Source organism: Prionailurus bengalensis, chromosome E1 (genome assembly GCF_016509475.1).
Source record: "Prionailurus bengalensis isolate Pbe53 chromosome E1, Fcat_Pben_1.1_paternal_pri, whole genome shotgun sequence".
Taxonomy (NCBI): Eukaryota; Metazoa; Chordata; class Mammalia; order Carnivora; family Felidae; genus Prionailurus; species Prionailurus bengalensis.
In genome coordinates, this window is record NC_057347.1 from 2,300,669 (window position 1) to 2,326,215 (window position 25,547).

At 57.6% G+C, this 25,547-nt stretch overlaps 1 protein-coding gene across 1 annotated transcript; it reads left to right on the forward strand.

Annotated features, from left to right (window-relative positions):
• Nucleotides 1–950: 950 nt before the first annotated feature.
• On the forward strand, nucleotides 951–23,294 carry POLR2A (RNA polymerase II subunit A). Its single transcript, XM_043582928.1, has 29 exons — nucleotides 951–1,454; nucleotides 9,753–9,885; nucleotides 10,003–10,139; nucleotides 10,243–10,416; nucleotides 10,522–10,803; nucleotides 11,043–11,204; nucleotides 11,301–11,521; nucleotides 11,659–11,791; nucleotides 12,272–12,396; nucleotides 12,495–12,705; nucleotides 13,302–13,511; nucleotides 13,648–13,816; nucleotides 13,986–14,080; nucleotides 14,189–14,392; nucleotides 14,518–14,740; nucleotides 15,238–15,421; nucleotides 15,802–15,973; nucleotides 16,066–16,171; nucleotides 16,267–16,472; nucleotides 18,160–18,384; nucleotides 18,522–18,768; nucleotides 19,017–19,117; nucleotides 19,981–20,085; nucleotides 20,173–20,355; nucleotides 20,544–20,747; nucleotides 20,934–21,120; nucleotides 21,209–21,322; nucleotides 21,462–21,611; nucleotides 21,716–23,294. The coding sequence occupies exons 1-29, from the start codon at nucleotides 1,362–1,364 to the stop codon at nucleotides 22,870–22,872; spliced, it is 5,913 nt and encodes a 1,970-aa protein (XP_043438863.1). The 5' UTR covers nucleotides 951–1,361; the 3' UTR covers nucleotides 22,873–23,294.
• The last annotated feature ends 2,253 nt before the right edge of the window (nucleotides 23,295–25,547 follow it).

Sequence of the window (25,547 nt, forward strand, 5' to 3'; positions counted from 1 at the left end):
GTCATCTCTGCTTTGGAAGGAGAGCGAGAGCCCTACTCGGCTCTCATTGGAGAATCCCTTGGGATCCTTGCCCCCTCTCTCCCCTCTCCCCCCCCCCCCCCCGCCAGTCTTATTTCTGAAATATTCTGGAAGGGGGAGGATGTCCTAACGTTCAGATGCCTTGACCCCGAATCCCGAAGGACTTCTGTGTCCCGCCCCGTGGCTAATCTGCTTTTCCTGGATTGTGGCGGTCCCGTGATCTCTCCCGGACAGTGGCCAGCCTCCTTCCGGAGAAGGCTCCCCGAGCCCAGAGTCCAGGCCTCTTCGAGCGGCTCAGAGCCGGGGGGAGGGGGGAGGGGTGACCCAGGACCCGAGTTCCGGGCGGCGCTCCATTTGAGGCCCGGAGGTGCCCACCCGTCCCAGGAGGCCGCTCCACAAACATCAGCTACTTCCGGACAGGCGATTGGCTTCGCCATCTTGATCGATTCATGCATATTCAGTGTGGTTACTGCATATTCATGACCAAGGACGGTCCCAGCGCTCTCCCCGCCGCCCCCCCCCCCCCCCCCCAGGAACCCTCTGGGGAGGACCCGACCGGCCCCGCCTCCTTCATTACCGATTCGCCGAACAGACCATTTTCCAGCGGGAGGGGGGGGGAGACTTTTGCTGAAGACGAAAGCACAGTCCAAACTAGAATAAAAGCGGCCTATATTTCCCCTAGATCCTACACACCTTAAATCTCGGCCTGGAGGGAAGCAGAAAGGGGAGGCGGCGGGGTAAAAAAAAAAGAAAGTCCCCCTCCCCCTTGTCGCTTCAAAAGGCCGCCCAACCCGGGTGCCGGGGAGGGAGGACCAACGACTCGAGCGCGCGCTCCGTGCAGGCCGGCGCAGGCGACCCCGTAGCGCAAGGGAGGGCGGGAAAGGAAGGGGCGGGGATGCAGGGGCGAATCTATAAAGGGCGTCATTCGGCCAGTTCGCTCCTCAGAAGCGCCGAGAGCGCGGCCGGGACGGTTGGAGAAGAAGGCGGCTCCCGGAAGGGGGAGAGACAAACTGCCGTAACCTCTGCCGTTCAGGAGCCTGGTTACTTATTTATTCGTTACCCTTTTTCTTCTTCCTCCCCCCGAAACCTTTTCCTTTCCCCCTCCCTCTTTTTTTTCCTTTTTGGGAGACGAAAAATCTCCGGAAAGGGGAGGAGAGCTCCTTTCGCTCCTTTTCACTTCCCCGCCTTCTTCCCTCCCCCACCTTTCCCTCCTCCGGCTTTTTCCTCCCAACTCGGGGAGGTCCTTCCCGGTGGCCGCCCCGACGGGGTCTGAGCACCTAGGCGGAGGCGGCGCAGGGTTTTTGTAGAGAGGTTTGCGCCTGCGCAGCGCGCCCGCCTCCGCGATGCACGGGGGTGGCCCCCCCTCCGGGGACAGCGCATGCCCGCTGCGCACCATCAAGCGAGTGCAGTTCGGAGTCCTCAGTCCGGATGAACTGGTAAGCGGCCTGCCCTCCCTCTGCGCTCTGCCGCGCCGCGGGCGGGGCTCCACGGTGGCCTGGGGGACGGGCCTGGAGCACGGGCCGCCGGGGCGGACTGGTCGCAGCCGGGAGGGAGTAGATGCAGAAGGACTTCTGGGGGGGGGGGTGTGGGGGGGGAGGCTTTTCAAGTTTGGATACGAAGCCGGACCCCAGATCTTTTTCTCCTCTCCCCTTCTGCAAGTATGAATTGAACGCCTGTCGTGGGATAGACGCAGAGCAGACACTAAACACACAAATGAATGAACGAGGGGATTGCGTTAATGGCGAGTACTTTGAACGGAGTGAAGCGGTGCTCGCTGCCACGAGGTGTGAAGTTCCTGTAGATGGGGTAGTGTCAGGGTCCACAGGCCCTGCCTGGGGAGGTGACATGACCTGGATGAGAGAAGCAGCCAGTAGTCTAGGCCACAAATTGGGGGACAAGAGCTCTTCAGACAGAGGAAACAGCAGGTGCAAAGGGCCTGAGGGAGGCATGAATTCGGGGTGGCCCCAGGGGCTTCAAAGAATTGTGCGTGTGTGACTGGGGTTCACCCGAGGGAGGACAGTTGTGGAAATGGGCTGGAGAAGCATGCGACCGGGCAGGCCAGGTGAGATGTTGGAAATCATGGTAAGGAATCCTGGGGTTTAATTCTATTTTTCGTAGGAAGCCATTGGAGAATTAGAAGTAGGAGAGGGACATCAAGTTTACGTTAAACAAACAAACAAAACGGGCTACTCCTACTTCCGTTGCCCTGTGAAGAACCCCTTGCCGAGGAAGAGGAGGGCTAAGAAGGGAAGCAGGAGAGATCAGGGAGGAGGGGAGTTCTGGGGGAGAACTGCTGGTGACTTGGACTCCTTTGTGGAGGGAACTGGAGGGAGCCAGTGGGCTGGAGAGAATGGAGTTGAATGGCTGCGTTTGTGGATGGAGATCGTTTTGCTGGAGGACAGGGCTCAGCCACGTGAATCGGAAGTTGTGTCAGGAGTCAGGACCTCGTAAACGCACCATTCCAGAGAAATTCCAGGTGGAGTTAAGGTTTAAGTCTAGAAAGATAAACTAGGAAGCCCTAGAGACATACAGAAGCCTTGTGGGGGCCGATTCCGGGGACAGAACCCCTCAGTAGGAATGAATGAATTGTAGGCGGGGCACATGATAGGCACTGAGCTAAGCATTTTATGTACAGGGAAGAGCCGGGCCCGTTTCACTACTTGAAAATAAGAGGTGCTTCTCTTTATCGGAGGCACCGGGGACAGCTAAAAAGCAGACTGGTGATAGACCAGGTCAGATTTCTTAATACACAAGGAACGTTTATAAACCAGTAAGGAAAGCACACACCTGATAGGCAAACGGAAAAAGGATACAAACAGTTCACAGAAGTAGGGCAAGTGGCCAATAAAAAATATTCAGCTTACTAATAAAAACGTGCAAATTTAGATGAAGTGTTTTTTCTTTATCTGCTTGTTCTCTGCTCGCCCAAATCCTGGGAAGTGAGCACGCTTAGCCGCTGTTGGTAGGAGGCCAATAAACTGGTGTCGCCTTTTTGGAGGACCGTCTGACAAGTTGATGTGGTTTAAGATGCACATACCTTGCTCCGGCCCTACCGCTTCTAAAAACGTATCCTGAAATGAAAACCTCTTTAATTTCTCCTCTTGAGCGTGCCCCTCCCCGGGTCTTGCCCGGTTCGCCAAGCGCCTCTACCATTCACCCACTTCCTCGGGCCAGAAACCCAAAAGCCGTCTTTGGTTCCTCGCCTTCTCACAACTTCCACTTGGTCCGTCTGCCAGTCTGTCGGCTCTGCCTTTCAAAATAGGCCTGGAATCCAGCCATTTGTGACCATCTCCATCTGGACCGGCAGGGTCCGCGCCGCCCTCGTCTTTCCGGGCAGTAGCCCCGGCTGCTAGCTGTTCCCTCTGCGGTGCGCAGAGCGGCTAGAGAGCTCTTTTTCCCCCGGGCTCTTCCCTGTGCCCAGTCCTCTCCGAAGGGTCCGAGCAGCTTACCCTGACCCGCGGGCTCCTGCATTACCTGCCCCCTGCCTGCCTCTCCAGCTCCTCGCCAGACTCTTTCGCTCTTTAACCACACCCATGTGCCCATTCTTCCGACAGTATGAGTTCATTCCTGCCTCGGGGACTTTATTATTCACTGCTCCTGCTGCTTAGGGCATTGCCCGCAGCTCCCCAGGCTTCAGCCTTTCTGTCCGTGTGTTCTCTGCTCAGATAGCCCATTGTTTCGGGGTGCTTTCCTGACCTGTGCATTCTCTAACCCCTGGCTCTTGGCTTTCTCATTTTTTTTTATCTTTAAATAATCTCGACACCCAATGTGGGGCCCGAATTTACAACCCCGAGATCAAGAGTTACGTGCTCCACCGACTGAGCCAGCCAGGCACCCCTCTAACCCTTGGTCTTGACTTTATTTTACCTCATAGCCTGTCACAACCTGAAAGGATTAGTTTTTCTGTTCCTCGCTCCCTCAGGAGGATGTAAATTTTGTGAGGGACCTCGTATTCACCTCTGTAACGTCAGCCTCTCAAATCGTGCCCAGCACATAATCCTGGTGTGTAATTAGAGCCCGTTAAATGAATGAGAGAATGAAATAATTGCCAAGTTCACAAAGATATGTGTGGGAGGATTTTTATCACAACGTCGTTTGACAAGGATATTGTTTGAAATTATAAATTGCCTAGATATTTACTGATAGGAATCTTAGGGAGTAACTCTGGGCGTGTATTCCTAGAAGAGAAAAGATCTTCCCGTTAGGCTGAGTTCCCTGTTCCCCAAACTGGGCTGAGCCACCTCGGCGAACTCTCAGGGGCCCAGTGAGGGGTTTTAAATTTTCAGGAGAAGCGCCAGAGCTCAGCTCCATGTGTCTGATGTCTTGGGAATTTGGAGTTCCTGGTAGCTGCCTTTCAGCGTTAGATGGCGCCAGATCCCTTTCAGTGACGTCATATCTTTGGGAAGCTGGGTTTTTAGCAGCTGCTAATAGATACAGGGGGAAAAAATCAGTCTAGAGCAAGAAATCGGGGTGGTGCTGACCAATCTGGTTCCAAGATCTGCCAAGTAGTACCGTGCCCAACAGGTGTCGTAAGTAATTGTGGTTATCTAGGAAATAAAAATATTTTTCTTTCTAAAATATTGGAATCTTTTTCTCAATTTATGTGTATTGTTTCAAATGGCTATTGAGTCGGTGGGATATAGATGTTTAGTGAGTTGTTTGGATTTAGGTACTTAGTAAGTGGATCTCTCTTGGCCCAGGGAGTGCTGTGAAAATTACTGAGACACCAAGGGCACGAGGAGCCAATAAAGTTTAGGAATCGGATAAATGTTACTGAACAGTGTGCAGAATGAGACCCTGTTTATGTAAAAATAGGAACATAGTTGCATTTTATGTTTTTATTTTAAAAAAATGTTAAGGTTTATTCATTTTAGAGAGACAGAGCGTGACTGGGGGATGGGCAGAGACACACACACACACACACACTCACTCTCTCTCTCTCTCTCTCTCTCTCTCTCTCTCTCTCACACACACACACACACACACACACACACACACACACAGAATCCGAAGCAGCTCCAGGCTCTGAGCTGTCAGCCCAGAGCCAGATGCACGAACCTGAGAGATCGTGACCTGAGCCATCCAGGTGCCCCGGAGCATACTTGCATTTTAAAAAGCGTGTGGCAGGCCAGTTGCTCGCAAAACTGGACGGGGGTGGGGGGGTCATCTCTGGTGGGCAGGCTTATGGGAAAGTGATTTTACCCTGCATGGCTTGCAGTTTATATAGTGCTCTTGTAGTTTGAGGGAATAACAGCTCCACTTTGGGTAGGAGGACCGGCGGGCAAGGGACCTCTTATGGAACAGGTAGTATTTAAGAGGAGGGCTGTGTGTCGAGGTACTGAGGGCTCTTAGAATTGGCTGTAAGACGGGGCGCCTGGGTCGCTCAGTCGGTTAAGCGTCCGACTCTCGGTTTCAGCTCAGGTCGTGATCTCGCGGTTTTGTGAGTTCGAGCCCCACATCAGGCTGTGTGCTGACGGTGCAGAGCCTGCTTAGGATTCTCTCTCCCCCTCCTCTTGCTCCTCCCCTACTCACGCTGTCTCCGTCTCAAAATAAATAACCTTAAAAAAAAAAATGGCCGGGGCGCCTGGGTGGCTCAGTCGGTTAAGCGTCCGACTCTCGGTTTCAGCTCAGGTCATGATCTCGCAGTCTGTGAGTTCTAGCCCCGCGTCGGGCTCTGTGCTGACAGCTCAGAGCCTGGAGCCTGTTTCGGATTCTGTGTCTCCCTCTCTCTGACCCTCCCCTGTTCATGCTCTGTCTCTCATTGTCTCAAAAATAAATAAAAATGTTAAAAAAAAAAAATGGCCGTAAGATAGAGCTGCTCTCTCGGCCATTGTGGCGGGTTTGGATGTTGCAGAGTGAGGGCGAGGACGCAAGGAGGGCTGGCACTGGGACTTTCCTGCAAAGCCGGTACCAAGTCAGGGGAGACGGGTGCTCCGTTACATGTGGCGAGATTGGCTCCTTTTCGTTAAAAGCGGCCATCTGCCAGGAAGACTATAACTTTATTTATTTACACCCCAACTTAGGATTTAAAACAATAATAGATTCTGATACGTGTGGGTTATGTCAGCGGATCAGAAGCTTATTCTCGTCCTCACGTTATTTATAATCTAAGGAAGGACTTCCTGTACTTGCAGCAGCTACTTGCTGAGCCCTATCACATGCTGGCCACTGTGCAACATGATCCTTGCCCTCAAGGACTGCGAGAGACGGGAGGAAACGAGGAAAGACGGCGGCCGAGCACCTCTTGGGGTGTGGATGAGGCCAGGGACAGCTCAGTGACCATTACGGAGAGGGGACATTGGATTGGATCTTAAAGAACGGAAAGAAGTGTACCGGGAAGGGGGCATGTGAAGGAAAGGAATTTTGAGAGATCTCTGTGGTTGGAGCATAGATGTCGCGGGGGCAGGGCAGGTACCGCATCTGTACAAGTGGCCCAAAGCCCAGTTCCAAGGACAAGTGTTTTCTTCTTTCCTTCCTTCCTTCTTTCCTTCCTTGCCTCCCTTCCCTCCCTCCTTTCTTTTTCTTTCTTTCTTTCTTTCTTTCTTTCTTTCTTTCTTTCTTTCTTTCTTTCTTTCATGTTTATCTATTTTGAGAGAGCACACATGCAGGTTGGGGAGGGGGAGAGAGATTGAGAGAGAGAGAATATCCCAAGCAGGCTCTGCACTGTCAGCTCAGAGCCCGACGCGGGGCTCAATCTCACAAACCATGAGATCGTGACCTGAGCCAAGATCAAGAGACAGATGCCTAACCGACTGAGCCACGCAGGCGCCCCTCCAAGTGTGTTTCTCTAAAGGCAGAGAAAAGAGAATGAGTGTTTCCTGAGACTCTGTGGCAGGCTTCTGTTCTGTGACCTCAGGGCCACCCTCTGGGACCAGCCACCCCCTCAGGAGCCTACCCCTTACGTAGGTCATGAGAACCAGGGTTTGGATGAAAGGCTGCGGGCTGATGTCATGTATATATATAATCCAAAATGAAGTGTGTTACCTTCTGGTAGAGAGATATTCCAGAACATTCCAGGACAGCCCCCAGCTGCTTCCCAATACCTGCAAGCAGAATAGTCCTTGCAGGTGGGTGGCTTGGCGGGCTTGGGCTCGGAGCAGAGAAAGCCACAAAGTTTTGAGCTTGATCGCCCTGAGCTCTCTAGTGACCCTTGTGGCAGCCAGAGTCAGGCCTGCTTCTGCTTTCCTGTGTTTCCTTCAAGGTGAGCAGAGCCTTTGGTTTTCTCACAAGACACGATGCAGCTGAAGGGGTTCCAGCTCTGGGAATCCAGTCACCCCAGCCTTGTCTTCCTGATGAACGTTGTGGGTGCTCAGAGCCTTCTCAGCCTCACAACAGTAGACCGTTAGGTTTCTGCTCAGGATGGCTGGTCAGACCCGTTATGAGGGGATCGAGGGCTTGGCTGGCAGGGGCCAGTCTTTTTTTCCAAGTTCTTTGAACACACTTCCCTGTACCGGAGGGTCCTGAGCGGTGGAGTTCCGTCTCACAAACATTCATTAGGGGCCGTGGGATCCAGGATGAGAGAGAAATGCTGTCTGCCAAGTGATGCTTATAATCTGTGGGAAGACAGACCCCCCCCCCCCCCCCGCCCAGTAGGTAATTTGATTGCATTAGGAGAGGTGCAGTGGGAGAGGGGTTATGGAAGCCTAGAGGAGGGGTGCCGGTCTGTCTTGGGGAGGCTCTGGAAAGGCTTTCTGGAAGAAGCAATACCTGAGCTGGGTCTTTAAATAGCAATTTGCCTTATGGGGAAGGACCTTCCAGAAGACAATGAGGAGGGCAGCACGCGTGCTGGCAGATGGGGAGACCACAGGGGAGTCTGTTACCCAGGTGGGAAAAGAAAGGAAGGTAGAAACATCATAAAACCCATTTTGTAAGCTCTGCTTACTCCTACTGAGCTTGGATGTCATTCCGAGGACAGGAGGGTACAAAGATCAGAGTTCCATTTTAAGAGGAGCACCCCACGTGTGTGGACGGATTGACGAGAGGCAGGCTGCCCACTGAAGGAATGCTCTGATGTAGACGGCAAAGGAAAGGCCTGACCTGAGGCAGGGCTTGTGGGCTTGGAGAAGAGGGGCGAGATTCAGAACCCGTTTAGGAGCTTGCTGAGTGATTAGATCGTGAGCGCTGTCATTTACTGAGCACCTGTCACGTGCTGGGTTTAAGCAGGTAAGTGAAGTTGCATAGTTGGTAAATGGTGGAGCCAGGATTGCAAACCAGAGGTCTCTGGCCCCAGCCCGTGCCCTCTCAACCACTTTGTGCCTGAGGGTGAGGAAGGGCAGGTACTGGCTTCTGACCTGAGTGCCCCCTCTTAGGTGGGAAGGATATGAGGCTTGGTGAAGTGGCCCACCTGCCGAGTGTCACAGGCCCACAAGCTCAGACTGGCCGGCTCCGCTGGCTTGGGCAGAGTGCAGCTCCTTGGTCCGTCTGGCCTGGTTTCGGGGACTTGGTGGTGGCCGTAGTGGAAGGAGGTGGAGTCGCCACGTTGTGCCAGTTAGAACCCACTGTCCGTTTTCTCGGCGTGATGCACTAGAAAGGACGCACAGGTGATCCTGGCCCCGTTCCTTTCTAGCCCTGTGTCCTTGGGCCCCTCGGTGTTGTAATCTGTAAAATGGGACTGTGGTGCCTATCGGTCAGCTGTGGAGAGAAGACTAGTCAGCCAGTGCTGTGCTTGCCACCCAGAAGCTGTACCCCAGAGCTTAGGTGCTTACCGGGCCGCGGGACGGACTGTGATTGGGTCAGAGGCTTGGGTCCGACTTCCGGCGGCTCCTGGAGGTAGAGGCCTTGGACAAGTCCCTTCGTGCAGCCTCAGGTTTCTCCTGTCTAAGGACAGGACCTCATTCCTGGAAGGTGAGCAGTTAGGGTTAGACAGACAAGGTGCACTGAGCGCGGTTGGTGCCGGCCTGAAGTTGACGTGCTGATCAAAGCTTTTGTTAGGTTTCAGTTCGCTCTGGAAGTCGAGTGGGCCAAACCCAGCTCATTGCAAAGCGCTTGGTTTTCAGGGCGTGAAAAGTAAAGGTTTCCTGAGCCCGCCTCTCGCCCAGGGCAGAGATCTCTTCTCTAACACACACAGGCCTCTGAACTCCTCTGTCCCCCGCTCCCGCCCCTGTCAGCATCCCACCCCGGGTTCTGCCTCCCTCTCCTGGGCCGCCTGGGTACACTTCTCCAGATCATTCTCACCGACCTTCCACTCCCACACCTGCCTTTCCCGTCTTACCACGAGCTCTCCATCTGATGAGGAAGGGTTCTGAAGAGCTGGCCAGGCCCTTGTTGGGGAGGAGGAGCTGACAAGGATGAGAGCCGGTTATTCGGCAGGCCACGTCTTGGGGCAGGACACGTGCACTGTCACGGCGGGGTGCCGTACAGAGGGGTTCCTGCCAGGGGCTCGGATTCTGGGCTTGTTTTCAGCTTTGGGGATGCATCCTGTGGATGCCAGAGACCAGGAATTCGGTCTGGAGGGGTGTCTGGAGCTTGAGTCCAAGAGCTAGCCAGCTTCTCTGGGGGCTGGGGTCCACGGCCCGCTAGTGTGAGCGCCCCCTCCCACTCTGGCAGTGGCTGGGACCCCGATACTCTGGCTCTGTCACTCGCAGAGGAGCACACACACTGATGCCCTGTTCCCCTCACCCCGGGCTATACCCGGCTCTCTCTGCTCTGGGTAGTTGGGGTTCTTCGAGGCCTTAGCATATGAAAGCTGGAAAGTAGGAATCCTATTTAGTTGTTATTGGTCTTTTTCTCTGTAGAAACGAATGTCCGTGACCGAGGGGGGTATCAAATACCCCGAGACGACTGAGGGAGGCCGCCCCAAGCTTGGGGGGCTGATGGATCCAAGGCAGGGGGTGATCGAGCGGACTGGCCGCTGCCAGACCTGTGCAGGTGAGTGCTGGGGGGGCTGGCGCGGCGCCCCAAAGGGAGCAGGAGGCTGGGCTCCTTGGACCCCGGCCTGAGGGTGGACACCTGGGGACCTGGTCTCTGAGGTGTGTGTCCCCACAGGAAACATGACAGAGTGCCCTGGCCACTTTGGCCACATCGAGCTGGCCAAACCTGTGTTTCACGTGGGCTTCCTGGTGAAGACGATGAAAGTTCTGCGCTGTGTCTGCTTCTTTTGCTCCAAACTTCTCGTGGACTCTGTGAGTGGGGGCGGGGTGGGGGGGCGGCCCCGGCCCCGGGGGAGGGGATGCCTGGGGGGGCCGAGGAGCAGGCCCAACCGACCCTGCTCTGCCGTGTCCCCAGAACAACCCAAAGATCAAGGACATTCTGGCCAAGTCCAAGGGGCAGCCCAAGAAGCGGCTCACACACGTGTACGACCTGTGCAAGGGCAAGAACATCTGCGAGGGCGGAGAGGAGATGGACAATAAGTTCGGTGTGGAGCAGCCGGAGGGCGACGAGGACCTGGCCAAGGAGAAGGTAGCGGCCGTCGGGGACGCCGCGCGGGGTGGGGGGGTGGGGGCGGCAGAAGACACCGGGAGGGCACAGAGGCGCCGGCTCTGACGGCCCCCCTCTGTCTGGAAGGGCCACGGTGGCTGCGGGCGGTACCAGCCCAGGATCCGGCGCTCCGGCCTCGAGCTGTATGCCGAGTGGAAGCACGTCAACGAGGACTCGCAGGAGAAGAAGATCCTGCTGAGTCCCGAGCGCGTGCACGAGATCTTCAAGCGCATCTCCGACGAGGAGTGTTTCGTGCTGGGCATGGAGCCCCGCTTCGCGCGGCCCGAGTGGATGATCGTTACGGTGCTGCCCGTGCCCCCGCTGTCCGTGCGGCCCGCCGTCGTGATGCAGGGCTCTGCCCGCAACCAGGTCGGCGGCCCGGGGACCCTGCCTGTCCGGGGGGGGGGGGGACAGGGAACAGCGCGGGTGCGGGCGTGCAGGGGTGACCGCCGCCTGCTAGCCGCGCGCCTTTCAACGAGGCCCTTACTGCGGTGACGGTCGCAGAGGTGCCTCTGTGCCCGGGAGAGGAGGGATGGGCAGGGCCCGCCCGCCCGGGGGTGAGGGAGACCCCGAGCGCCTGGCGGTGAGGACGCCGACTTCCGCCGCAGGACGACCTGACGCACAAGCTGGCCGACATCGTGAAGATCAACAACCAGCTGCGGCGGAACGAGCAGAACGGCGCGGCGGCACACGTCATCGCCGAGGACGTGAAGCTCCTCCAGTTCCACGTGGCCACCATGGTGGACAACGAGCTGCCCGGCCTGCCCCGCGTGAGTCCGCACGCCCCGCCTGCCCTGCGCCCCTGCGCCCCTGCCCCGGAGGAGGGGCCGTGCTGACTGCGGCCGCCTCGCCGTGTGTCCTCACAGGCCATGCAGAAGTCCGGACGCCCCCTCAAGTCCCTGAAGCAGCGGTTGAAGGGCAAGGAAGGCCGGGTCCGGGGGAACCTGATGGGCAAGCGAGTGGACTTCTCGGCCCGCACCGTCATCACCCCCGACCCCAACCTCTCCATCGACCAGGTCGGCGTGCCCCGCTCCATCGCTGCCAACATGACCTTTGCGGAGATCGTCACGCCCTTCAACATCGACAGGTGGGCTCTGCGTTGGGACCCTGCCGGGAGGGCTGTGGACACACGAGGGGAGTGGGCCCGCACCGAGAGCTCCGGTTGAGTGAGGCAGCGGGGGGCTCCTGGGAGGTGTGTGTTCATCGTGCCTCTGTCCTCCTCAGACTTCAGGAGCTGGTGCGCAGGGGGAACAGCCAGTACCCGGGCGCCAAGTACATCATCCGGGACAACGGCGATCGTATCGACCTGCGTTTCCACCCCAAGCCCAGTGACCTTCACCTGCAGACCGGCTACAAGGCACGTGACAGGCCAGGGCCTCTGTCCCCTGAGCAGGAAGCTCTCTGGCAGGGGGCCCTGGGGGCGGGGGGATCCTGTCCTCTTGGTTAGGATCCAGGCGCGTGGAGACTCTGAGGCTGCCGCCTCCTAGTGGAGCCAGAGCTGCTGGCCGTGGGCATCTGGGGTGGGGGTCGCATAAACCCAAGCGCAGCACGAGGGGTGTATGTGGCAGGGAAGGGAGATCCAGGGGAGGAACAGAACAGGAGGCTTCGTGTCCAGGGTCTCTGGGCTTTCTCTCACAGCCGAGTTCCCTGAGGCTGGTGGATAACTGTGCCTTGGCATCGCTGATAACCTGGCCCGAAGCTCGTGGTTGACACGTGTTCCGTGTGAAATTAACCCCACAGTGTCGTCTGTTTCCACGTGTAGAGCATTTCAGGCCCACGGTCCTGTCCTCCCATTCACAGCGCCTTCCCTAAGACCTGTCCACACTTCCTCCGACAGGTGGAGCGGCACATGTGCGACGGAGACATTGTTATCTTCAACCGGCAGCCGACTTTGCACAAAATGTCCATGATGGGGCATCGGGTCCGCATCCTGCCCTGGTCGACTTTCCGCTTGAATCTGAGGTCAGCGCCCTGGCTGAGGGAGGCAGGCGGGGCCGGGCTGCTCCCTGACGCCTCCCCGCAGGCGTCTTCCTGACCCCGGCTTCCGTCTGTCACCGCAGCGTGACCACTCCGTACAATGCTGATTTTGACGGGGACGAGATGAACTTGCACCTGCCGCAGTCTCTGGAGACCCGGGCGGAGATCCAGGAGCTCGCCATGGTGCCACGCATGATTGTCACCCCCCAGAGCAATCGCCCCGTCATGGGCATCGTGCAGGACACGCTCACCGCAGTGCGCAAATTCACAAAGAGAGACGTCTTCTTGGAGCGGGTGTGTGCCCCTGGGGAGGGAGCCCGACTTGGGACGGGCAGAGGGGCCCCAGGGCGGCGAGGGGATGATTGGGAGGGAGAGTCAGGACTCTTGCCTTGACTCGCGTCACACGGACCTGCATGTGAGGCAGAAGGAAGATGGGGTCAGGCGGATCACGGGCCGAAACGTTTACCACTTTAGCTCGCTGTTCAATTCGTTTTTTGCTCGTTTATTTTTGAGAGCGAGAGAGCGTGGGTGGGGAGGGGCAGAGAGAGGAGGAGCCGGAGGAGCCGAGGCAGGGCTCCACCCTGACAGCATCGAGCCCGACACGGGGCTCAAACTCATGAACCGCGAGGTCATGACCTGAGCCGAAGTTGGACACAACTGACAGCCACCCGGGCGCCCCGGTTACTTCCTGATTATTTAAAGTAATTTGTACTTATTGTTTAAAAGAAGAAAAACCCAAAATCTAGCTGTTGTATTTTCAATTAAAATTTTGGAAAACACTTCCTGGCATCTCTCTGCCTCTAGAATCTGGCTGTCACCCTTGGGCAGGTGACATTCCCAAGAGCGGGGCCTGCGGTTCTGAAGTCTGTTGGCCTGCTCTTCCCTCCCAGGGTGAGGTGATGAACCTCCTGATGTTCCTGTCCACGTGGGACGGGAAGGTCCCACAGCCAGCCATTCTGAAGCCCCGTCCCCTGTGGACGGGCAAGCAGATCTTCTCCCTCATCATACCGGGCCACATCAACTGCATCCGCACCCACAGCACCCATCCCGACGATGAGGACAGTGGTCCCTACAAGCACATCTCTCCCGGGGACACCAAGGTAGGACCCGGTCTCTGCGTGTGTGGGAACGGCATTCGGACCTGGCCGCCACCTTGCCTCTTGGCCTTCTGGCTGAAATCCATGGGATTTCCAGGGGAGCCACCGCAGGGGCCTTGAGAGGGTGATTTGTGCACAGGTGGTGGTGGAGAACGGGGAGCTGATCATGGGCATCTTGTGTAAGAAGTCCCTGGGCACGTCTGCCGGCTCGCTGGTCCACATCTCGTACCTGGAGATGGGTCACGACATCACTCGCCTCTTCTACTCCAACATTCAGACCGTCATTAACAACTGGCTGCTCATCGAGGGTGAGTAGAAGGCTCTAGCAAACCTGCTTTGAATCCTTACTCCGTCTTTTTACTGCTCTTCTCCAGCCTTTTCTCTTCCCTGCTTGGGTTTGGCACTCTCTTGGCTGTGATTCCATCCCAGGTCTTTGGGGAGCCCCCAGAGGGTGTTGATGCTTCTCCTTCTCCCTAGGTCATACCATTGGCATCGGGGACTCCATTGCGGACTCTAAAACTTACCAGGACATCCAGAACACGATCAAGAAGGCCAAGCAGGATGTGATAGAGGTGGGCAGAACACTCAGAGACTTTGAACGTGACGTCCGCGAGAGCCCAGCGGGTGTGAGGGATGGGGAGTAGGACGGCACTGAGGTCTGCCCCCGCCCACGTACCCAGGTCATCGAGAAGGCTCATAACAACGAGCTGGAGCCCACCCCGGGGAATACTCTGCGGCAGACGTTTGAGAACCAGGTGAACCGCATTCTCAACGACGCCCGAGACAAGACCGGCTCCTCCGCCCAGAAGTCCCTGTCTGAATACAACAACTTCAAGTCTATGGTCGTGTCCGGGGCCAAAGGTTCCAAGATCAACATCTCGCAGGTGGGGAGCCCTGTCTTTCCAGATCTGGGCCGCAGAGAAGGCTGGGAGCGGCGGAGGGGGTAGTGCTGGGAGCCCCCGCTCCTGGTGCAGAGGGCGCCGGGTGCACCCCGCCTCTCACTTCCCAGGTCATCGCCGTCGTCGGGCAGCAGAACGTAGAGGGCAAGCGGATCCCGTTCGGCTTCAAGCACCGGACCCTGCCCCACTTCATCAAGGACGACTACGGGCCCGAGAGCCGAGGCTTCGTGGAGAACTCCTACCTGGCCGGCCTCACGCCCACCGAGTTCTTCTTCCATGCCATGGGGGGTCGCGAGGGGCTCATCGACACCGCTGTCAAGACAGCTGAGACTGGTGAGGCCTTCGGGCCCGTGCGTATCGGGCGGGGGGGGGGGGGGGGGGGGGGGGGGGGGAGGGGGCGGGTGCAGGGCGTGGAGGGAGGGGTAGGCGTTCTCCCGGACATGTGGTTTGTCCCTCGTGGGGGGAACGACAGCCACAGCCAGGGAGCCGCCCCCGTGTGACGGCCCTGCAGCCTTCCATGTGCAGGGGAGGAGCTCGGGGTCTCTGTCGTGCACTGTGACGCAGGGGCTGGTTCCTAGGGCACTCTTCTGGGCCCCGTCCGGTGGCTGGTTGCTAAGGGACTCTTCTGGGCCCGGTTCCGGTCGGCGGTAGGCTCGGCTTTCACGGAGAGGCCTCGGGGACCAGGGGGCTACCGGCTGCCCCCTCTGAGGTTCGGGTGGGCTGAGGCCCTCGGGCCGCCGGCAGGGCTCGCTCTGAGAGAGGCTCTTCGGGCCACATGTTCGCCTCGTTGCCCTGCGGCCCGTGGTGAGGCCCCGGTGACCTCCTCGCAGGGTACATCCAGCGGCGGCTCATCAAGTCCATGGAGTCGGTGATGGTGAAGTACGACGCCACCGTGCGCAACTCCATCAACCAGGTGGTGCAGCTCCGCTACGGCGAGGACGGCCTGGCCGGCGAGAGCGTCGAGTTCCAGAACCTGGCCACCCTCAAGCCGTCCAACAAGGCTTTTGAGAAGAAGTGAGGAGGAGGCAGGGGGTGGTTCTCGCCTCCTGGGGGCCCCCCCCTCCCTGCACACAGACTGCTCGCCTGGACTGTGCCTCGCAGGCAGCCCGATCCCCCAGAGCCCCGCGCCCGCCCGGGTGACGGACGCCGCGCGGTGGGAGCGGGTGGGTGGGGAACAGACCTGAGACCCGGCCCCGGCCCGTGCCCGATGACCCGACAGAGCAAACCCAGACGGGCCGCCCCGCCCCAGGTCCTTTTTGCAGTTTCCCTGCCCGAGAGTCTCGCCTCCACAGCCCCGTTGTGCAGACCTTGCCCCTTCGGGAGCCTCGGTGCCCCGGGCAGGGGTCAGGCCCTGGGCCCGCCTGCCCCTTGACGCCGCCTCCCGCCGCGTGCAGGTTCCGCTTCGATTATACCAACGAGAGGGCCCTGCGGCGGACTCTGCAGGAGGACCTGGTGAAGGACGTGCTGAGCAACGCGCACATTCAGAACGAGCTGGAGCGTGAATTTGAGCGGATGCGTGAGGATCGGGAGGTGCTCAGGGTCATCTTCCCAACCGGCGACAGCAAGGTACGCGTGGGCGGGAAGGCTGGGCTGGCGAGCTGCCGCCCCCGAGAGACTGTGCCCACTCGCGATCCTCGCTCCCTGTCGTCCTCCCACAGGTGGTCCTCCCCTGCAACCTGCTGCGCATGATCTGGAACGCTCAGAAGATCTTCCACATCAACCCTCGCCTCCCCTCTGACCTGCACCCCATCAAGGTCGTAGAGGGTGAGTAGCTGCTCTGGGGTCTCCGGGCCGAGCGGGGGGACAGGAGGGAGCTGGGCCCCGGTCTGCAACTTCTTTACCTCCTTTGGCCGTCCCAGGAGTCAAGGAATTGAGCAAGAAGCTGGTGATCGTGAATGGGGATGACCCCCTGAGCCGGCAAGCCCAGGAGAACGCCACGCTTCTCTTCAACATCCACCTGCGCTCCACGCTGTGCTCCCGCCGCATGGCCGAGGAGTTCCGGCTCAGCGGGGAGGCCTTCGACTGGCTGCTCGGAGAGATCGAGTCCAAGTTCAACCAAGCCATCGTGAGTGGTGTTCTCAGCCTTGCTCTTCTCCTTTGACCTGCTGACGCGTCTGGGCTCTGAGAGCGGCCCCCCCCCACCCCCCCGCCGATGATGGCCCTTGTTCATGGAGGGGCTGCTCCAGTTCTTAGCGGTCTCGAGACCACCCGGCAACTTGGGAGCCCCACGTTTCAGACACGAAAACTGGGCCTTGGAGGGACGGAGTGCCCACTCTAGGACAGGCAGCTGTACAGGAAAGAAGCTGCGTGGTTGCGCTATGAAATGGGAGGATTGTTCTTTATTTTCTTCGAGTTCCTGCCGTGTGCCGAATTCCAGTTTAGGTGGAGGTAGGGGATCGGGGAGAGAGCAGGACAGCAACTAGGTATACTACCAGGGTTTTTGTTTTTTTTTTTTTTTAACTTTATTTATTTAGAGAGCATGAGTGGGAGAGGGGCAGAGAGAGGAAGAGACAGAATCCTAAGCAGACCCCGCGTTGTCAGCACAGAGCCCCACGTGAGGCTCAAATTCATGGTTGTGAGATCATGACCTGAGCAGAAATGAAGAGTCAGACGCCTGACTGACTGAGCCAGCCAGGCGCCACACCGTCACTGTCTTTAAGGATTTTACAGAGTAGTGGGAAGAGAGAAGCGTTATAATTGTAGGCGTACTTCCGAATATATTTGACGTAAATCCAGTATCCGAGGATACCAGCAAGAAAATGAGAAGACAGTCCGGAACAGGAGGAAACATTTGCAAATCGCACACGTGATAAGGTTGTGTATGAAAAATACACGAAGGACTATTGAGAGTCAGCAACAAAAAGAAAAATGTCAAAGGATTCGAGTAGACCTTTCCCCCGAAGAGTTGACGCAAGCGAGCGGTAAACACGTGAAGAGATGCTCGACGTCCTCAGCCGTCAAGGAACTGTGGGTGGTGAAAGCCACGGTGAGCTACCGGTTCACGCCCCACGAGTTTAGGATGGCTACAGTGGGGAATAAAGGGACGGCGGGCGCGGATGTGGAGGAATCAGAAGTCTCCTGGACCGCCGCTGGGGATCAGGGCCCGCTGCTCCTCTCCAGGTGGGACACAGAGTTCCCGTTTGAACCAGCAGTCCCGCTAGGAGTGTCCCCAAGAGACGGCGGAGTGTGTGTCCACAAGACCCAGTACAAGTGTTCAGGGCCCCATCATTCCTAATAGCCAGGCGGTGGAAGCAGGCCGAAAGTCCATCCACTGACGAATGGGTGAACCAAACTGCTAAACCCGTACAAAGGAATATTATTCTGTGATGAAAGCCGTGAGGGGCCCAGCCATCAGAAGACGATACGGTAACTTGTATCTAAGCGAAAGAAGTCGGTCTGAAAAGGCTACGTACCGTATGATTCGTGTTGAACGGTTAAATTTTACGTGCTCATAACCTCGATGACCATTGGGAGCTTCCTATTCGGAAAACTGCTATAGAGTGAACATTTAGCCTGTAATGTTGGCGTACTTTAGAAATGGGGGTTTTGGATGGGAGAGCCTTTTTCTGGGTGTGCACCCCCTGGGGGCAAACGTGTGTCACTTGAGGCACTGAGGAAGGGAGGGGTACGCGGGACTCCACTTTAAGTCTCTGCCTCGTGCAGACGCCTCTGTCCCCGTCCTGACTGCGTCTCGTTCTCGGCCAGAAGGGAGGGCTTTGCTGATTCTGATGCTGGCCTTTCTTACTCCGCAGGCCCATCCCGGGGAGATGGTGGGGGCCCTGGCCGCACAGTCCCTTGGAGAACCCGCCACCCAGATGACCTTGAACACCTTCCACTACGCCGGTGTGTCTGCCAAGAACGTGACCCTGGGCGTGCCGCGACTCAAGGAGCTGATCAACATTTCCAAGAAACCAAAGACCCCGTCACTCACGGTCTTCCTGCTGGGCCAGTCTGCTCGGGACGCCGAGAGGGCCAAGGTAGGGGGTGGGTCGATGGACTTCCTGGCAGGATGAAGAGGAGAACTCTCGTCCTGGAATAACTCCTCTCTACAGAGGGTTTGGAGGGGCCTTTGGAGCCACCCACGTGCCGTGTCATCAATCCCTCTTCGTCCCAGGACATTCTGTGCCGCCTGGAGCATACGACGTTGAGGAAGGTGACCGCCAACACAGCCATCTACTACGACCCCAACCCCCAGAGCACAGTGGTGGCCGAGGACCAGGAGTGGGTGAACGTCTACTATGAGATGCCTGACTTTGACGTGGCCCGAATCTCCCCCTGGCTTTTGCGGGTGGAGCTGGACCGGAAGCACATGACTGACCGGAAGCTGACCATGGAGCAGATTGCCGAAAAGATCAATGCTGGTGAGGCGGCGGGGGCAGGCCCGGCTCGGGGTCCTGCCTGGGCTCCCCGTCTGTCACGTCACCGCCCGCCCATCCCCAGCGAGCCACCCTCCCTCTCTGCCTTCTGTGCTCAGTGTTTCCCCCCTTCTAGACGGTTCTGTGAGAGGGAGGAGAAGCCAGAAGGAGCCCCATCTGGGAGAGCTGTGGATGAACAGTGACTGCGAGGTGTGGTCGCGGCCGTCTTTCTCACAGTTCTTGCTCCCCACCAGGTTTTGGCGATGACTTGAATTGCATCTTTAACGATGATAACGCGGAGAAGCTGGTGCTGCGGATCCGCATCATGAACAGCGACGAGAACAAGATGCAGGAGGTAACGGACGCCCTAGGGGATCGGCAGCGTCGGGTGTGGAAGGCTGTGAAGCCTCGTTCGGGCCAGAGAAGTCCCGATGGAAGCGTTGAGGGACCAGGCACGCCGGCTGCCTGCCGTAGGGATGGGGAGTGGGGGAGTAGCCCGGATTCCCAGACTTTTAGCCGCAGGAGCCTTGGAAAACCGGGGCAGCGGCCCTGTCGAAAAAACAGATGGTGTCGAAGCAGGGGAGTCACTGGGCTTTCCTCCCGGGAGGCTCCTGCATGAGGGCAGAGCCAGGGGCAGGTTGAGGGCAAAATTGCCGTGTCCCGTGGAAAGTGGCATGCCAGTGGGCATCACAAGACCCAAGGAAACGTTGGACCGGTGACTTCCCTCCTGAGCACCGCTCCGAAAATACTGTTCAGCACGTGGGGTGCCTGGTGTATTAATAACAAAAACTCAGAACTTACTGTCGAACTGTCGGAGAGTAGACTCCAGGATTTTGACATGTCTCGACATCTTATGCTCTAGATCTCCGTGAACGAGCTCATTTGTCCAGGAAGTAGCGGCCTGGGCAAGTAGTGAGTGCCATTAAAGCAGGGGGTGGTGCTGTTTGTGCAGTTACAGTCCTGGGGCCGTGTGTGCACAGATGCACACACACACACACACACGGAAATTGTGTTAGGAGGGTGGAGTGTGGGTGCTTTTCCTTAGGTTTCTTTTACTAGGATCGTAAAAACACGATAAAAGGGAACTCAGTGGGACGGAGGGGGGCAGGGTCCGGCGCCTGACTCGACTTGTGGGTTCCCTGGGGGCGCTGGGGTTGGGCGTGAGTGAGCCCAGGGCGCGATGAGGGTTCCGAGACTCTGGCTTCGCTCTTGGCACAGGAAGAAGAGGTGGTGGACAAGATGGACGACGACGTTTTCCTGCGCTGCATCGAGTCCAACATGCTGACGGACATGACCCTGCAGGGCATTGAGCAGATCAGCAAGGTCAGCCCTCCCGCCCCGTCCCGCCCCCAGTGAGCTCCCGCCCTACCCCCCGCCCCCGCCCCCAGTGAGCTCACGCCGTCCCCGCAGGTGTACATGCACCTGCCGCAGACGGACAACAAGAAGAAGATCATCATCACGGAGGACGGAGAATTCAAGGCCCTGCAGGAGTGGATCCTGGAGACCGACGGCGTGAGCCTGATGCGGGTGCTGAGTGAGAAGGACGTGGACCCTGTGCGCACCACGTCCAACGACATCGTGGAGATCTTCACGGTGAGCCGCTCGAGCCCGGAAGCTCCCGCACCGCATCTCCTCGCTCAGGGTTATCCGTGCCCGAGTCCGCTGTTGGGTCTGGGCCGCACCGACTCCCGACTGTCCCTCCGGGCGGGGGGCGGGGGGCGGGTGGCAAGAGGAGAGCACGGTCACTCGGTCTTGACCCTTCACCCCCAACCCCGTGCCAGGTGCTGGGCATCGAAGCCGTGCGGAAGGCCTTGGAGCGAGAGCTCTACCACGTCATCTCCTTTGACGGTTCCTACGTCAATTACCGCCACTTGGCTCTCCTGTGTGATACCATGACCTGTCGAGGCCACTTGATGGCCATCACGCGACACGGGGTTAACCGCCAAGATACGGGACCTCTCATGAAATGCTCCTTTGAGGAAACGGTAATGGCGGAACGGAGCAGGGGCGGACGGGGGGGGGTGGGGGCAGGAGGAGGGAGCGCCGTGGGAAGAGGGGAGGCGTGGCCGCCGCCCTTGCCCCGTCGGGCGGATGTGTGCGCCGGGGGCGGAGCGGCTGCGGAGCACTGGGAGTGGCGGGTCTCACGGGGGCCCCGTCCTCCGGCCGTTCAGGTGGACGTGCTCATGGAAGCGGCCGCGCACGGAGAGAGCGACCCCATGAAGGGGGTGTCTGAGAACATCATGCTGGGCCAGCTCGCTCCGGCCGGCACCGGCTGCTTCGACCTCCTGCTCGACGCAGAGAAGTGCAAGTACGGCATGGAGATCCCCACCAACATCCCCGGCCTGGGGGCCGCCGGACGTGAGTAGGAGGGGGCGGGGGGCGGGGGGGGGACAGGCCGGTCCCCAGACGCCGTGCTCACCAGTCCCTGCGCGTCCTCCTCGCACAGCCACTGGCATGTTCTTCGGCTCAGCGCCCAGTCCCATGGGAGGGATTTCTCCGGCCATGACTCCCTGGAACCAGGGTGCCACTCCGGCCTATGGCGCCTGGTCTCCCAGTGTCGGTGAGTGACCCCGGCTGGCAGAGGGGCCCCCTGGGGGGGTCACAGGAAGGTGAGGAGTCTCCGTGTCGGAAGGCGTTGGGGGGGGGGGGGGCTCCAGCTCTGGTTTTAATGCCTGTTTCCTCTGTTTGTCACTCCACAGGAAGTGGGATGACCCCAGGGGCGGCTGGCTTCTCCCCTAGTGCTGCCTCGGATGCCAGCGGCTTCAGTCCAGGCTACTCCCCTGCGTGGTCCCCCACGCCAGGCTCGCCGGGCTCCCCGGGCCCCTCGAGCCCCTACATCCCCTCACCAGGTGAGCAGGCCCTGTCCGTCTGTGGGGGCCAAGTGCATTTCGTCCCGGTCCTTCCCTCCGGGTGACTCTCCCTCACGTGGCTCCTCTCGGCTTTTCTCCTCCAGGTGGTGCCATGTCTCCTAGCTACTCACCCACGTCTCCTGCCTACGAGCCTCGCTCCCCCGGGGGCTACACACCCCAGAGCCCCTCCTACTCCCCGACCTCGCCCTCCTACTCCCCGACCTCGCCGTCCTACTCGCCCACCAGTCCTAACTACAGCCCCACGTCACCCAGCTACTCCCCAACCTCCCCCAGCTACTCTCCCACGTCTCCCAGCTACTCCCCGACTTCTCCCAGCTACTCCCCGACCTCTCCCAGCTACTCTCCCACTTCCCCGAGCTACTCCCCGACCTCTCCCAGCTACTCCCCGACCTCTCCCAGCTACTCTCCCACGTCTCCCAGCTACTCCCCGACCTCTCCCAGCTACTCCCCGACCTCTCCCAGCTACTCCCCCACATCCCCCAGCTACTCCCCCACATCCCCCAGCTACTCTCCCACATCCCCCAGCTACTCCCCAACATCCCCGAGCTACTCCCCGACCAGCCCTAACTACTCTCCGACCAGTCCCAATTATACCCCAACGTCCCCCAGCTACAGCCCAACATCACCCAGCTACTCCCCGACGAGCCCCAACTACACACCGACAAGCCCTAACTACAGCCCAACCTCTCCCAGCTACTCTCCGACTTCACCCAGCTACTCCCCGACCTCGCCCAGCTACTCCCCGTCAAGCCCACGATACACACCGCAGTCTCCGACCTACACCCCGAGCTCCCCCAGCTACAGCCCCAGCTCCCCCAGCTATAGCCCCACCTCGCCGAAGTATACCCCCACCAGTCCCTCTTACAGCCCCAGTTCCCCGGAGTACACCCCGACCTCCCCCAAGTACTCACCCACCAGCCCCAAGTACTCACCCACCTCCCCCAAGTACTCACCCACCAGCCCCACCTACTCACCCACCACCCCAAAATATTCCCCAACGTCTCCTACTTACTCGCCAACCTCTCCGGTCTATACCCCAACCTCCCCCAAGTACTCGCCTACCAGCCCCACCTACTCGCCCACCTCCCCCAAGTACTCGCCCACCAGCCCCACCTACTCGCCCACCTCCCCCAAAGGCTCCACCTACTCGCCCACCTCCCCCGGCTACTCGCCCACCAGCCCCACCTACAGCCTCACCAGCCCGGCCATCAGCCCAGACGACAGTGATGAGGAGAACTGAGGGTGACCGGGGCGCAGCGGCCATCGGCCAGGGCGAAGGGCAGCCCGGGGGGTGCCCTCACGAGGCGCAGGCCCCCGGCCCGCCTCCCTTGTACATAGTTCTTGTGACAAAGTTCCTCGTTGACGTTCTGGTTCTGTTTCCGCTGGGGCTTCTTGTCTCGTTCTCCACTTGTGCTGTCTCAGAATCCACTCGCCTGGCTCTGGTGGTCTTCCTACCCCACCCACCCCGGGCCCGTCCCCGAATTGAGGATCCCTCCTTGCCTGTGGCTTGATTGGGGGTAAAGGGTATTTTAACTTCTTAGGGGTAGTTCCTGCTTTGGGTCATTCTATCGGATCCTATGGAAGAACAAAGCTAAAGCTGCCTTTCGTCTGTTATTTTATTTTTTTGAAGTTCAAATAAAGTTTACTAATTTTGGCCAAAAACGTGACGTTGAGTGCTTTACTGGGAGCAGCTGTGTCTGGCCCACTCGCCTGGGCTGCTGCTGAGTGTGGGGACCCCTGCCCAGGCCGGGAAGAGGCGGGGAGACGCCCCCCGAGGGTACACGTTTTCTCTGAACAAATACTACCACGTGCTCCGTGGTGCTTTTTACCAGCTTGCTGGGCGAGCAGGTCGGGCCCTTGCCTTAGCTTAAAGCGTGTTCCACATGACAGCTTTTTAACCCGTCTGCCTCTCCCGGTCCGGAGTTTGGACAAGTGCGGCAACGTACGCGCCACAGAAGCAGAAAACGTCTTGCCCTTCAAGCCGCCACCAGGAGGCACGTTTTCTTTTGGTATTTTTCCTACACGTTTCTCCAGTCACTACCGACCAGTTTTTGTTTTGGCCTCCAACCAACAATGAGAAGGTTCTGGATGCTGTAATACGTTTGAAAACTAAAATTAAAGGATTTGGGAATAATTTATTGTTTTTGGCCACTTCATATTTTTTTCATTAGTTTCTTGTTCATTTGGAGATCAACATTCCTCTGTCCTCTGCAAGTTATTTCCGCTTCACTTTGAATGTTTTAAATTCATCTTTTAAATTGAAGTATTTCAAAGAACGGTATCGAAAGTATTATGACCAGGATCTATTAACATCACCAAGATTATGTAGATGCCATTGGGTATATTTAACCCCAATCTTAAGTTGTTTTGAAAGAAATGACTTTTTTTTTTTAAGTTTTTTTTAACATTCATATTTGAGAGAGAGAGAGGGAGACACAGAATCCGAAGCAGGCTCCAGGCTCCGAGCCGTCAGCACAGAGCCCGTCGCGGGGCTCGAACCCACGAACTGTGAGATCGTGACCTGAGCCGAAGTTGGACACTCAACCCACTGAGCCGCCCAAACGCCCAGAAATGACTTATTTTTATAAAAAGGGTATACGTTTATTATAAAAGATCGAAACACTTTAGAAAGAAATGCCAAATCTTCCCAAATCCCACCACCAAAAACTGAGCGCCAGCACTTGGTGAATGTAAGTGCAGACGTCTCTCGGGTTGCGTAGGAAGATAGGAGGTTGCACAGAAGTCATGTAAGAATAGGATTGTTTGCATACTGTCTGGATCTGGGCCGCTACAACCATACCGCAGACTGGCTTATAAGCAACAGCGATTTCTCGAAACAGCTCTGGAGGCCGGGGAATCCAAGATCAAGGCAACTGACAGATTTGGTACCCAAGGAGGGTTCATACATGGCCATCTTCTCACTGCGTCCTCACGCTCAGAAGGGGCAGGGAGCCCTTGGGGGTCTTTTATGAGACACCCCTCCCAAGAGGGCTTCACCCTCGTGACCTAAGCACCTCCCCAAAGCGCCACCTCCAAATAACGTTAGGGATTTGTTTTCAACGTGGGCATTTGGGGGAGACCAACATTCAGCACATGGCACATACTATTTAATAAACTCAATCATGTTTAAGAAGAAAACACTTTGGCGAATTCATAAATCTCCACGAGAAATCTTCCTAAAAGGTCCCTCCCCATTAACATACGTGTGAAAACAAAAGGAATGAATAAACGAAAGGCAGAATCAGACCCATAAATAGAACAAACATGGTGGCCAGAGGGGGTGAGGAAGGGGATGGTGGGTGGAGGGGAGGTGAGAGGCCCATCCAGGCTTCCAGTTCTGGAATGAAGAAGTCCTGGGGGATGAAAAGCTGCATGAGAATTCTAGCCCCCGGTATCCTGCGGGGGCAGGAAGCAGCCACACTTGTGGAGAAGGCAACATAACGTATAGACACGTCCACTCACTACTGTGCACCTGACTTCAGTGGAACACTGCCAACTATGCTTCAGTTTAAAAAAGTAAACGGGGGGCGTCTGGGTGGCTCAGTCGGTTGAGGGTCCGACTCCGGCTCAGGTCAATGATCTCACGGTTCGTGGGTTCGAGCCCCACGTCAGGCTCTGTGCTGACGGCTCGGAGCCTGGAGCCTGCTTCGGATTCTGTGTCTCCCTGTCTCTCTTGCCCTTCCCCTGCTCGTGCTCTGTCTCTCTCTCTTTCAAAAATACATAAACATTTAAAATAAAGTTTCATTAAATCTATAGCTCATGTAATTAATGTATTTATATATAGTTAATATATCATAGTTTGTGTGTATTAATTGTTTTTATTTGAGAGGGAGAGAGATCATGCATGTAAGCAGGGGAGAGGAGCAGAGGAGAGAGAGAATCTCAAGCAGGCTCCTTGCTCAGCACAGAGCCCCA